The sequence below is a fragment of the Dama dama genome, chromosome 25 (assembly GCF_033118175.1).
Source record: "Dama dama isolate Ldn47 chromosome 25, ASM3311817v1, whole genome shotgun sequence".
Taxonomy (NCBI): Eukaryota; Metazoa; Chordata; class Mammalia; order Artiodactyla; family Cervidae; genus Dama; species Dama dama.
The window spans coordinates 23,000,349-23,013,799 of record NC_083705.1 but is presented as its reverse complement, the minus strand read 5'-3'; the positions used below and the strand labels follow the sequence as shown (position 1 = coordinate 23,013,799).

Below are 13,451 nucleotides of genomic sequence, written 5' to 3'. Positions count from 1 at the left end.
AAATAGAAAAGCTTTTCCCAAACCCAACGGAAGAAACATTTACATTGAAAAGGCTGTAACATCTCAATAAATCACTCCACATATTACTTAATAATTACAAAGGGAAAAGGATTCCTCCACCTATAAATGCTGGAAGAAGTCACCTTAACCATGCGATCAGTACTTAACTAACCTCATTAATAATGGAAGAAACACTTGTGTGCTTTCTAATGCAATGCACTAGAAAGGACACAGTATTACTTCTATAATATTCTCGCTAAAAATGTTTACTCTGAATCTAGACTTGTGGAAACAATCAAGACAATTCTTTATTTAAAGACATTCTTTAAAACAACTGGCCTGGACTCTGTTCAAAACTATCAACGTCATGAAGGATGAAAAAAGACCAGGAATCTATTCTAGATTAAAAGAGAATAAAGAAACATCACAGATAAATGTGGTGCATAGGCCTTAATTGAATGCCTCAATGTAAAAAGAAAGCTAAAAGTGACATTACTGGAAAAACTGGATATTGTGGAATATTTGGAAAACTGGAAAATTTGGATATAGATATATTAAATAATAAAGTGAAAATGTTTGTTGCTCATTGTGTCCAACTCTTTACAACCCCATGGGCTGTAGGCTGCCAGGCTCCTCTGTCCATGGAATTTTCCAGGCAAGAATAGTAGAGTGGGTTGCCATTTCCTTCTCCGGGGGATCTTCCTGACCCAGGGATCCAACTGGGATCTCCTGCATTGCTAGCAGATTCTTTACCATCTGAGCCACCAGGGAAGCCCATCTATTAAATAATAGTATTGCATCAAATTGAATTGAATCATGGATTTAATTAAAGTTAAATAAAGTTTTTCATGTGATAATGGTTTTAAGACTATATAGGAAAATGTTCTTGAAGAGATATATGTTGAAGTATTTGGGATGAAATATCATTAATGTCTGTAACTTTTACATGGCCTGTCAAAAATTATAAACATTGTACATATATATAAATTATATACATAATCTTATATGTGAAATCTATATATGTGCATATATATGTATACACAGAGAGAGAGGGAGAGAGACAAAAGAAAAATATGACTAAACCAACAACACTGTAAAGCAATTTTCCTCCAATTAAAAAATAAGTTAAAAAAAGAAAACTAGGTCTAAATATTAACAATTGGTGAAACTAGAATATTTGAATGTACATTGAATTATTCTTGAAATTTGCTATAGATTTGAAAATAATTGGAGAAAATAGACTGCAAACGCAAGTCAAATGCCAAAAAAGGAGTAATGTATAAAGTACTCATATTTAAACATATTTAGGAACCATTTCATAACTCAATTGTTTAAAGATAAAAAAATTTTCAGAGGGCCATAAACAGTCTACATACATAGCATCCTTGGATATATATATATAGAAGAAAGACAATAATATCAGCCAAGTTCTGAAAGAAACTTAGAACATAGATTTTTATATCCAGCCAATTAGAATTTAAGTGCGAGTACAGAGAGAGAAGCAAAAAGTATTTTCAGTAATATGAAGACTAAGAAATTTTGTATTCAGAGATCTCCTCTGAAATAGTCAAAGATATATTCCAGAAAAATTAAAATGAATCCAGGAAAGAGGAAGATATGAAGTCCAAGAAGCAGCGGTACATAAAGAAATTGTCAGCCAGCAATATGCAGCATTAGAAATTAGAAACAGTTACAATAGAAAACTATACTATTAAAAATGTAATTAGTAGATGATTTTCTAGGACAAATAAATTACCAGATTCAAGAAAAGCAAAATCTTTTAATAAACCATGAAACCCAGACAGTACTGAAAAAGCAATCAATGAGTCATCTTTTGCTGAAGTTCCAAATTTCAGATGCTAATAATTTATAGTTTCACTTGCAGTTGAAATTATAATTATCTATCATGGAGAGAGAACTCTTTCAAATCAGCAAGACAGCCCAAGTGATATGAACAGAAAATGTAAAGAAGGAATGAATACAGGTAGCCAATTAACTTACAAAAAATATTAAGTTTAATCTCAGTTCAGTTCAGTTGCTCAGTTGTGTCCAACTCTTTGAAACCCCATGGACTGCAGCACACCAGGTCTCCCTGTCCATCGTCAACTCCCAGAGTTTACTCAAAATCATGTCCGTTGAGTCAGTGGTGCCATCCAACCATCTCATTCTCTGTCATCCCCTTCTCCTCCTGCCTTCAATCTTTCCCAGCATCAGAGTCTTTTCAAATGAGTCAGTTCTTCACATCAGGTGGCCAAAGTATTGGAGTTTCAGCTTTAGCATCAGTCCTTCCAATGAATATTCAGGACTGATTTCCTTTAGGATGGACTGGTTGGATCTCCTTGCTGTCCATGGAACCCTGAAGAGTCTTCTCCAACACCACAGTTCAAAAGCATCAGTTCTTCTGTGTTCAGCTTTCTTTATGGTCCAACTGTCACATCCATACATGACTACTGGAAAAACCATAGCCTTGACTAGACAGACCTTTGTTGGCAAAGCAATGTCTCTGCTTTTAAATATGCTGTCTAGGTTGGTCATAACTTTCCTTCCAAGGAGTAAGTGTCTTTTAATTTCATGGCTGTGGTAACCATCTGCAGTGATTTTGGAGCCCAAGAAAAGTAAGTCTGTCACTGTTTCCCCATCTATTTGCCATGAAGTGATGGGAACAGATGTCATGATCTTAGTTTTCTGAAGGTTGAGTTTTAAGCCAGCTTTTTCACTTTCCTCTTTCATTTTCATCAACAGGCTCTTTAGTTTTTCTTCACTTTCTGCCATAAGGGTGGTGTCATCTGCATATCTAAGGTTACTGATATTTCTCCTGGCAATCTTGATTCCAGCTTGTGCTTCATCCAGCCCAGCGTTTCTCATGATGTACTCTGCATTTAAGTTAAATAAGCAGGGTGACAACATACAGCCTTGACGTACTCCTTTTCCTATTTGGAACCAGTCTGTTGTTCCATGTCTAGTTCTAACTATTACTTCTTGACCAGCATGCAGGTTTCTCAAGAGGCAGGTCAGGTGGTCTGGAATTCTCATCTCTTTAAGAATTTTCCAGAGTTTGTTGTGCTCCACACAGTCAAAGGCTTTGGCATAGTCAATAAAGCAAAAGTTGATATTTTTCTGGAACTCTGTGCTTTTTCAATGATCCAAATTTAATCTCAGTAGCAATAAAAGAGAGGGGAAAAGAACTTCAGTGAAAGATTCTATTTTCCCCCATCAAATAAGCAAAAATTAAATATTGATAATTAAAAGTTCTGGCAAAAGTATATGGAAATGGATTCTCTCATTCAGAGTTGGTGGAAGTGAAATGTAAATTAGCATAGCCTGTGACTTCCCTGGTAGTCCATGGTAAAGACTCTGCCTTCCAATTTAGGGGACGCAGGTTCAAACCCTGGTTGGGGAACTAAGATCCCTCGTGCTGTGGGGCAACAAAGCCCATCCTCCACAACAAGAAAACCTGCACACCACAGCAAAGACCCAACACCTGCACCCCCCCAAAAAAATTAGCATAGCCTTTTTGGAGGCCAGTTTGGCAATATGCATTAAAGTACAAAATGTGAATACATGTACTTTGTCCCAGTTTTCTGTATTAAAGGATCTGTCCTATACAAATACTGGCATATGGTAAAGAAAGGGAAGAATTATGATGTCAATTCCTTGCTGGGGAATATGCATCCATTAAAAAGCATGAAATAAATCAGAATGCACTAATATGAAAGTATCTCTAACCATGATAACGTGGCAAAGAAAGTTGTATAATATATATAATTATTTTTTAATGCCATACATCTATTGAAATTGTCCAATGTGTAAGACTTCATCCTTGGTACTGGACTTACAGAACTGAAGAAAACAGATAAATTCCTGACCTTACAGACTTTACATATCCAGTTTGGAGATGAGTGATTAGAGTAGGGTTGGGGCAAGCAAATAATAAACTAGTTAGCAAATACATAATTTCCACCAGTGGTAAGTTCTATGAAGGCAATACATAGGGACTGTAGTGGGAAAGAGGCCCAGTGTCAAGTCAATGCTCTCAGTAAATGAGAGCAGTTTTGATCTGAATACATGTTCTGAAATTGAAAACCACTCCAGTCTCCTGTCTTATGATGTGCCAGCCAGAGAAGATATAGTATGATCGAAATTCTGCAGAGCTTTTGTGAGCTGACAGAAAGCACCAGACTGCAGGTCCAGCATCCAGGTTTTCCATTCTTGTCCATCTGCATTAGCAGAGCTAGATCTAGGCTCCGAAAATGAGGGAAAAGGGGGTATACTTGGCATTGCAAGCTCATAGGCATGTTTCAGGAATACATGAGTAGGTATGTTCCTTTGAGAAAGTTATAGAATGTATTGCCTTATGTAAGTAGAATTAGCACAGGCAGTAAGAGTCAACGAAGTGATTGTGGACTGGAGTCCATATAAGCCTTCGTGTGTAAGAAGTGAATATATGAAGGAGGTAGAGGGGGGACTTTAAGTCAGAACATCACACCACCTTGAGTTCTCGCCTGTTCCCATGAATGAAAGCTTTGGGCTCTCTAGTCCTGACCACAGGACAAGGGCTACAGTGGTCCCACGCCAAGCAGAGCCCATAAAGCAGAGAATTTGTGTGACTCTTCTGGGTCTCCAATTTACTGCTCAAACATACTCCATTCTCCACAGCATTTCAGCACCAAAGGAGCAGAACAGGAGCCAGGCGTGCTTTCAGATGGGCCTCTCCTTTAGAGCTTTGGGCCGTTTGTGGGGGGGGACACACCCTGTTTTGTCTCTCACTCAAGTCTTAGCCACCACTGCTCAGACTCATATCCCAAGGCTGAATGCTCAGAGGTGGGTGCCACATGGACTGCACTTGAGCATTCTACCAGGAGATGAGTGCAAATGCTAAGAAGTCAATGCCTTACAACTGGGAAATGGTAATATGCTAAATTATGTACTTAATTAATCTCATCAAGAGAAATACCATAAAACTGGAAAAGCAATTCCATCACCCAGGATCAGTGTGCATAAAGTATACAAAAAGGATCAAAAATTTCACCAGTAAACTTGTGTTTGTGCTTTGGCTGAATATGCAGAGGTCCATTTCTACTGTAGGCTGATGAATGGTACACAGTTAATTACCAGTTAATTGCTTGTCTCTTTCTCCTTGTGTTGCTACCTCATGGGTTAGAAATGACAGGGATAGAATTTTTGCTAGACCCCTTCAAATCAGGAACCCAAGGGAAAAGATTCCCATTAGATTTTACCATAACAGTCTGCTTTTTCTTAAGTGTTTTTATTTTTTGGTTTTTTTTTTAATATGCAAAAACAATTATATGATGATTGAGGAAACTGAGCTAAGAGGTAACGAGGTGGTGCTGCTATCTCATGAACATTCAATGATACAGGCTCTAATGATTTCTTGGCAACTAGTCTAGAGCTGTAGTTACATATTACAAATAAAACTCGTTGAAAGAGTGAAAGAGTATAGCTATCCACTTTTTACCAGATTAGATCATATTATACAACAGCTTTGTAATTATTTGTAAATTTTTTAATTTGTCTATCTCCAGCACTTTAAGCTCCATGAGGCAAAGACTATGTCTTTCTCTCACTTCTATATCTCTAGCATCAAGCCTGGTACCTGATACTTACCAGACACTCAGGAAACATTCGCAAGTGAATGAATGAATAAGTGAACAACTGAAAAGGCCAGGTTTCGAATCCTGTTCTTGAACCTCACAGGCCCTTCCCATGATAACAAGATATCTCCTTGCAGATACCTAGATGTTCAAGGCAGAATAAAAGACATTAACAGAGGACACCTGGGCCACAGACTATACCTCCCATGTAATTTCATAGGAATTTATGGCTTAGCTAATTTGGAGATTTGTTTCCAGAAAGCATTTGATTTACTCCCTTAAGATCAGTCATGGTAAGTACACGTCTTAGTGCACTGGCAATGCACTGCTGCGGACAGCCATCCAGCGCGTGGTGCGTCAGCTGATGACACTGATGGTCTCAACGGAGTCTGGCTGGATCCTGAGACGGGGCTCTTTCCTCACAGAAGGATACACTGCAGGAGGCTGGAGAGCCAACAAAACGGAAGGCAGGTCCTTAATCTCTGCTGCTTCCCTCAGGCCCACAGAGCTGGTGTCAGAATCAGAGCGAACACCAGGAGCTCCTGCTGCTCCTGCTGGGTGTCACCTGCCTCTGGCCCTGCATCTGAGGACCAAAGGGCAGCATGACTTCGCAGGCTAACTCCCCTTCTCCCGAGCTAATCTGACTTCACTCCCCGACACTCCATCAAAAGCAGGGCCCTTACTTCAGGTTGCATTGAGCTCAAGATACCTGTCCCAGAATGTTGTGAAAATATGCTACTCATACACACACACACAAATCTCTTTAGTATTCAGAAAGTTTTTAGGGGCTTCCCTGGTGATCCAGCCATTAAAAATCCTCCTGCCAATGCAAGGGACACAGGTTTAATCCCTGCTCCAGGAAGATTCCACATGCCACAGAGCAGCTAAGCCTGTGCACCACAATTTCTGAAGCCGGCGAGCCTAGAGCCCATGCTCAACAAACCAAAGCCACCACAATGAGAAGCCTGCGCACTGCAACGAAGAGTAGCCCCTGCCCGCCACAACTAGAGAACACCCATGTGTAGCATCAGAGACCCAGCACAGCCAAAATAAATAAATAATAATAAAATAAATATTAATAAAAGTTTTTAGGGTTAATGGAGCATTCAGCTCAAAGCATAGCCAAAGTCTGCAATGATACCTTGGGTATAGAATTTGCATTTATGATTTCTTATCTCTTTCTCTTTACCAACACCCACTCCCTTAGGAAAGGAGCCTGGAGGGGGAACCAAGAGTCTGGATTGCAAAATTGAGGAGTGTGCTGAAACACCTGCTCTCGAGGACTCCTCATCATCCCCTGTAGATATTCAGCAACATTCCTGGCAGGTTTCCACAGACATTGAGAACACTGAAAGGTAAGTGGGAAGTTACCCTAAATAGATTGCCAGTCCTCCTCCAATTAATACCTAGGCGCTACAGAGAGTTGAGATTATTTTTCTTTCAGATTCAGAAAACAGAGCTCTCAGTAAACCGAGATGAGAGACAGTAAGGGGTCCAAATCCATCTACAGAATGGCAGCAGAACTGCCAGGAGACGTGGGCTCCCAGCCTCTGCTCATCCCACTCCATCAGCCTTGCGTCTCCATGGAGATGAAAACCGAGTGCTTCCTTGGGAAGCAAGAAAGTCGAATCTATATACCCATCACTGCTCACTCAACGGGCTGGGTCCCAAAATTTCCATGTTTAAGGGAGAATAATTCAAAATCGTGCAAAGATACCTCCAGGAGATTTCAGATTTCAGGTGTATGGGATGGCCTACTTAGTGTCCAGTTCGGAGCCGAGGCATCTATCTAGTTCACAGACAGCTTTCTGAAGAGCTGTCTTCTCTACTTCTCCTGGGATTTAGCTGATGGCCCCTTAGTGGTCAAAGCGTGTTAATGCATTTATCTTTACAAGCAGTAGCTCAAGGCCAGAGACAGAGTTTCTTTCTTGGGAAGAAGAGGTTATACAGTGATTCTATTTCACTTGGGAAAAGGAAGCAATATAATCATAATCACATCTTGATGCTAAAAATTCCATTCTTTGAGGCAGAGGCATAAGCCCCTTGTTTATTGGCCTTCACACTGCTTTCTTGTCCTTTGCTACTGATGTCCCCAGAGCCAACATGGAGCAGCTGAATGAACGCTGGGCAATTCCACCGAGAGCTCTGTGTGTGTGGGGTTGAGTCATTGACAAGATAATGAACATTTTATTTTTTTATTTTTAGAAATGTAACACACAGTGGCATTTATAGCCATTGTGGTTTTACTTTCAGATTGTAATATAATTCTAAAGCTAATTACCAAATTTCTGTGTTTATAGAAAATTGAAGCATGTGGTAATTATGTGCTATTAATAAAACTTGGACTTTGTATAAGCTTGGAAATCCAACAATTCAGACAATAAAGCTGGTTGGCATGATTTGATAGAACTATAGACAAATGATGAGGGAGTGATTTCTCTTAATTTATAAAGTAGAAAATGCTTAGCTCTATTCCCAGGAAGAAAAACCTGCCAGAGTGCCATGGTCAGGGTATAGTCCATCAGCAAAGCCATTTTCCTTTTCAGAAACCTTGAGCAGAAGCATAATCAAGCCTTGTAAGCTTGTCAGAGAGCAAGCTATGGCAGATAATAATAATAGGAGAGTCTACCCCTCAGCATTGGCAGTATTTCATTGCAGCCTCAAAGTCCAGATTTTAGTCAAAGGAGATGGGAGCGAGTGGGAAGTAGGCACAGTGGACCTGTTATGGGAGAGGGCTTCGTTGCTTCTCCCTATCACTTTGCCCTAAGAGATCTGTGGATTTGAAACTGGGCTGCACTTTAAAATTACTAGGAGGGCTTTTTAAAAATATTCCAGGTCAATTTAATGTGTTGACCCTTGGAAAAGCTTAACACCTGTGTTACTCTGAATTTCAATCTGAGTAATGAGAGACGACGGGGAGTGAACCCACGCAGCCAGGACAGCACTGGGACCAGAAGAGACAGGATCACCCAGCCTCAGCCTCACTCAGGGTACCTCTGGTGTCCTAGCGGTGTGTCCTTCACCTGCCCTTGGAAACTGAAGTATTGTCCTTATTACCAGAGGCTCGTCTCTCATCTCAGCCAGCTCCAACTGAAGGCAGAGATGGAGGGCTCCTACCAGCAGAATGCCCTGTGGAAATGTTTGTCAGAGTAGTTCTCATTCCTTCAGAGCCAACCCAACTCAGCTTTTTGTTTTTTCTCATAAAAGCAAAATAAATGCAATTATTTGCCTATTGGAGGCTCAAACTGGTACACTTAGGCACAGACTTTGTCCTTCAGTTATGTCATAGAACAGACGGTTGGAGATTGCATTTCACAAATTTACAGCTGATTATTTTTTCTTTTTATCAATTTTATAGAGACATGCGAGAAATGAAAAACCTTTTAAGCAAACTCAGGGAAACTATGCCTTTACCATTGAAAAATCAAGGTGAGTCTTGTCATTTCTTTTTGAGGCAGGGTGTGTTTTTCCCACGATAACCTTGGGTCTTGTTTCTTGAGAAATGAAAGCAAGTGTTTTTTACACAAGCAATAGAAGGCACTGAATGTACATTTGTCTTTCCTTGAGAAGATAAGAGGATGAGAATAGTTTATCAGGTGAAAGCAGTTTTGTTCTGAGGGGGAGCTGAGAAACACTCTGATAACAGACACCTTCTCTGGCCCCATCAGTCGAGAGCATGTATTCATTGTTACCCTGTGGAGAGCACCTACACCATGTGTGGCAAACACAAAAGGGCTGAAGACTCGGCCCTTGTCCTTAAAGTTTACAGCCGGCTTCCCCACTGGCTCAGTGGTAAAGAATTCGCCTGCCAATGCAGGAGACACGGGTTCTATCCCTGGTCAGGGAGGATCCCACTTGCTGCAGAGCAACTAAGCCTGTGCGTCACAACTACAGAGCCTGTATTCTAGAACCCGAGAGTGGCAACTGCTGAGCCCATGTGCCCCAGAGCCTTTGCTCGACAACAGAAGAAGCCATGACAATGAGAAAAGCCTGTGTACCACAAGGAAAAGTAGCCCCCGCTTGCCACGACCAGAGAAAAGCCCGCGCAGCAACAAAGACCCAGTCAAAATTTTAAAAATTTTCTTTAAAGTTTATCGTGGAAGAGACTTAAGAACACTTCCAAAGGAAATGCTCTGCCATCCATGTGTTATCTAAACAAACTAACAATAGTAATTAGCATATCTTGCCACTGTGATTTTTTTATCCATTTCCAATGTGTGGGGGCGTTTTCCGCATCACCAAGCAATTATCAGACACTAGTTGGGTGTCCTGCAGCTCAACTGATTTCTGACACTTACTGGAGATGGCATCAGATACCACAGGTGAAGGGTTCAGTAGTCCTAAAAAACTGTCTTCCCCCCAACTTTAGACCCCAGTCCCAAGCCCAAGTTGTCACCTGAGCTTCTGTACATCTAGCTATAGATCAGAGGGTCCAATGAGCCCCACTGTAGGTTCAATTAGTTCACTAGAGCAGCTCATAGAACTCAGAGGGATATTTTACCTACCAGTTCACTGACTTATTACAGGAGATTAACTCAGGAGCAGCCAGATGGCAGAAGTGTGGGCGAGGTGTGGGGAAAGGGTGCAGAAATTCCATGCCCCCTTCAGGAGCACCATCTTCCCCAGTCTCAGAAGCTCTCCAAACCCTTTCCGTTTTGGTTTTTCTGGCAACTTCCTAAACACAGGCCTAATTGATTAAATCATTGGCCATTGGCAATTGATTCAACCTCCAACCCCTCTCCCCTCCCCGAAAGTTAGAAGTGGGATTGAAAGTTCTAACCCTCCAATCACAGAGTTGGTTCTCCTAGCAGCCAGGTGTTTTCCTGGCTCAGGAAAACACCATCCTCAGGTGTTTTCCCAAAATCACATTATTAACCTAACAAAAGACATCTTTATGGCTCTCTAAGGGCATTCCAAGAGTTTTAGTAGCTCTGTGCCAGGAATAGGTCGAAGATCAAATATATATAAATTACAGTGTCACAGCCACTAGTCTAAATACCTTAGGTGTATTAACTGTATTAACTTCTTTAATTCTAATAACATGTTTGAGGGAAATGCTATACAGGAAACTGAGACACAGGCTAGCTAACTTGGCCAAGGCCAAATAGATTATAAGTAGGAAGTCTGGGATGTGATCCCAGGCAGTGTGTCTCCAGAACTATCCCATGGGAGTATACACTCTAACACCGAGAGGGAAAGGGGATATTCACTAGGATGTAAGTTCTGTGAGGGAGGGGTCCCTGTATGCTTCCATTAACTGTCTTGTCTTCAGTACCTAGAGAAATGCTTGGAACACAGTAGAGTAACAGCCGGCATAAACAGTAAATGTTTGTTCAACCTGCACCCAGCTCTGCAGCCCCAGAGTCTAAAGATACGTCCAAAGGGCTAGTAATAATCACTTTCACTAAGCACATATGGCCAAGAGCAATCTTAAGTGAAGCATCCGCTTCAGAGAGTGGGACACCCAGGGTGGGAACAGGGTTTGTAGAAGAAAGAAAGACCCCCCGGCTGTTTTTGCTGAGCACAGCCTCAGCAGGAGGGAGGGCAGGTTGCCTCTGAGCGAGGAGGGAGAGGACTTGGCGGCAGAGCCGGAGCGCAGCTTGGCTCAGAGAGCCGCGTGGCAGAAGGTGGGGAGGTGGAGGTGAGAACACAGACAGCAGACTGCGAGGTGATCCGAGCTGCAAGGGAAGGAGGTGGCGTTGGAAAATAAGAGGCAGGAGATGCGGTGCCGCAGGTAGCTGCAAGTACCCCCTGAAGGGCCTGTTGACCAGGGCTTACTGCCTTGGGCTGTGGGTTATGTTTGAGAGGCCTTGTAGGGTTTTAAAAAAGCAGCGTTTTACTCCAACACATGGTGGTAACGAGAGCCCTGTGGACACAGCATGCAAGTTTGCTGCTAGATGTGAGTATGGTTACAGCTAGCCTTCGGTTACCATGCTGGCTCTGCCATTTTCCTGGAAGAAGTTGTTTCATTTCTGAACATGTATGTTTCCTCATCCCTGAAAAAAAGATTAGGTGACCTACTTCAGAGAGTTGTTGTGAAGATTCAGTGAAAAAATGCATATCACATGCCTGCTACTAACCTTACAGAGAGGAAGCGCCCAACAAGTGCAGCATATTGTTATTATTATTATTATTTACCAGTTGGCTCACCAACCTAGCTCAGGAAAACTCCAAATCATCATCAAATGGAATAATCCCTGCTTCCATTCACTCTGAAGCCACTGTGTGTAAGTAACATCCATGAAAAGTTGACCTTGAACCTGCTCTCCAGAATATTGATCCCTGAGACTGGATTTGGGGCTCACCTCTGAAGCTATCCTCAGCTTCTTAATATGTAGAGCAAGAACCCCCACCAACAGCATGTGTGCCTCCTCTTGTACTTGCTTAGAAGGGTGACAACCCAAGGACCCCCCAGGCTGAATTTCATGGATTCCATGTAGCCTATATTGAATTTAAATATCTGAAACATACCCCCTACAATTAGTAAAAGTTCATCCAAAAGTTTTTGAATCAGGCATTATTGGAAGAACAGATATTTTATTTTCTTTACTTAGGGCATCTTTATAATCATAAAAGGATAATATAGTAGAAATCTTTTGTATAACTTTATTACTTTTATAAGCAGAAAAAATAACTAGAATTTTAAATACATTTTAAAAATGTAATAATAGTAGTGAATGATTGATACTATCAGCGAAAAGGAAAAAAAAACATCCGAACAAGGGACACCCAGGACTTGAATCCTAAATCCATTTGGGACATGAAAAGGAAAAAGCTAGGAGACAGAAGGTCTTCTTCAGGAGGGAGTAATGCCGTATGATTTTAAAATACTTTTTTTCCAACTTTAAACTTTTAATTTTGTATTGGGGTATAGCCAGTTAACAGTGTTGTGGTAGTTTCAGGTAAACAGTGAAGTGACTCAGTCATACATGTACTAAAATAATTTTTAAAATTCAGGTGAAGTCTTGTGGGAAATTAAGGTTTCTTCGTTTGGGGGAGAAAAGGGAACCTTTAGCACATGAAGATGCATCTCTATTCTGGGCGTGTTTAACCGGTCCTCACAGTATGATGGCGGGCTCATTAAACACACCCAGAACAGAGATCAGTGGCGCAGATGGTAAAGACTGTGCCTGCAATGCAGGAGACCCAGGTTCGATCCCTGGGTCAGGAAGATCTCCTGGAGAAGAGAATGGCATCTCCCTCTAATATTCCTGCCTGGAGAATTCCATGGGCAGAGGAACCTTGTGGGCTACAGTCCATGGAGTCGCAAAGAGTAGGACTTGACTGACCACACTGGGAGTGAGCAGTGGAGAAGCAGGGATGTGAGTCTCCACCAGGGGTCTGAGAAGGCCTAAAGGAAGGAGAGCAGGTCTCTGGGAGTCACTCTGGGCACATGTTTTAGCAGAGGCACAGGGCACCATTTTAACGAGCAAATCAGCCAGATTCCTCTCTCTGACTGGATACACCAAGGTAGAGCACAAGGCCTGTCCCATTATCTTCCTGGAACTCTGTTTAGACAATCTCGTTATTATCCAGGTTTCATCAGCAGAAAATGGTGTGGGATGACATGTGGAAAAATGTATTCCAGTTCTTTTCTGTAGGACCTTATTTTCAAAACATAATTCTAACTGGATGAAAAGCATTATAGAAAGCCATCTGTTTTCCTTCTGGCTGTGTCTTTCTCTTCTCTTTTTATTCCATTTACATGTGTGTTTGAAGCAGAGAGAAAAAGGAATAAGATGCTGCCCCTTTTCCATACTCAAATCCTGACCATGTAGAAATCCTGCCAGGCAAGTATGTGGGGACGCACCCTGGAAATGCTTTGATTGCCCTGCTCTC

At 41.5% G+C, this 13,451-nt stretch overlaps 1 protein-coding gene across 2 annotated transcripts in view; it reads left to right on the top strand.

Annotated features, from left to right (window-relative positions):
- Window positions 1–13,451, top strand: part of RGS7BP (regulator of G protein signaling 7 binding protein) — a 105,800-nt gene that overhangs the window by 79,600 nt on the left and 12,749 nt on the right. For both annotated transcript variants that reach the window (XM_061129704.1, XM_061129705.1), the window contains exons 4-5: window positions 6,820–6,967; window positions 8,971–9,041. In XM_061129704.1, the coding sequence (XP_060985687.1) occupies window positions 6,820–6,967; window positions 8,971–9,041 (219 nt within the window). The remainder of the gene's footprint in view (window positions 1–6,819; window positions 6,968–8,970; window positions 9,042–13,451) is intronic.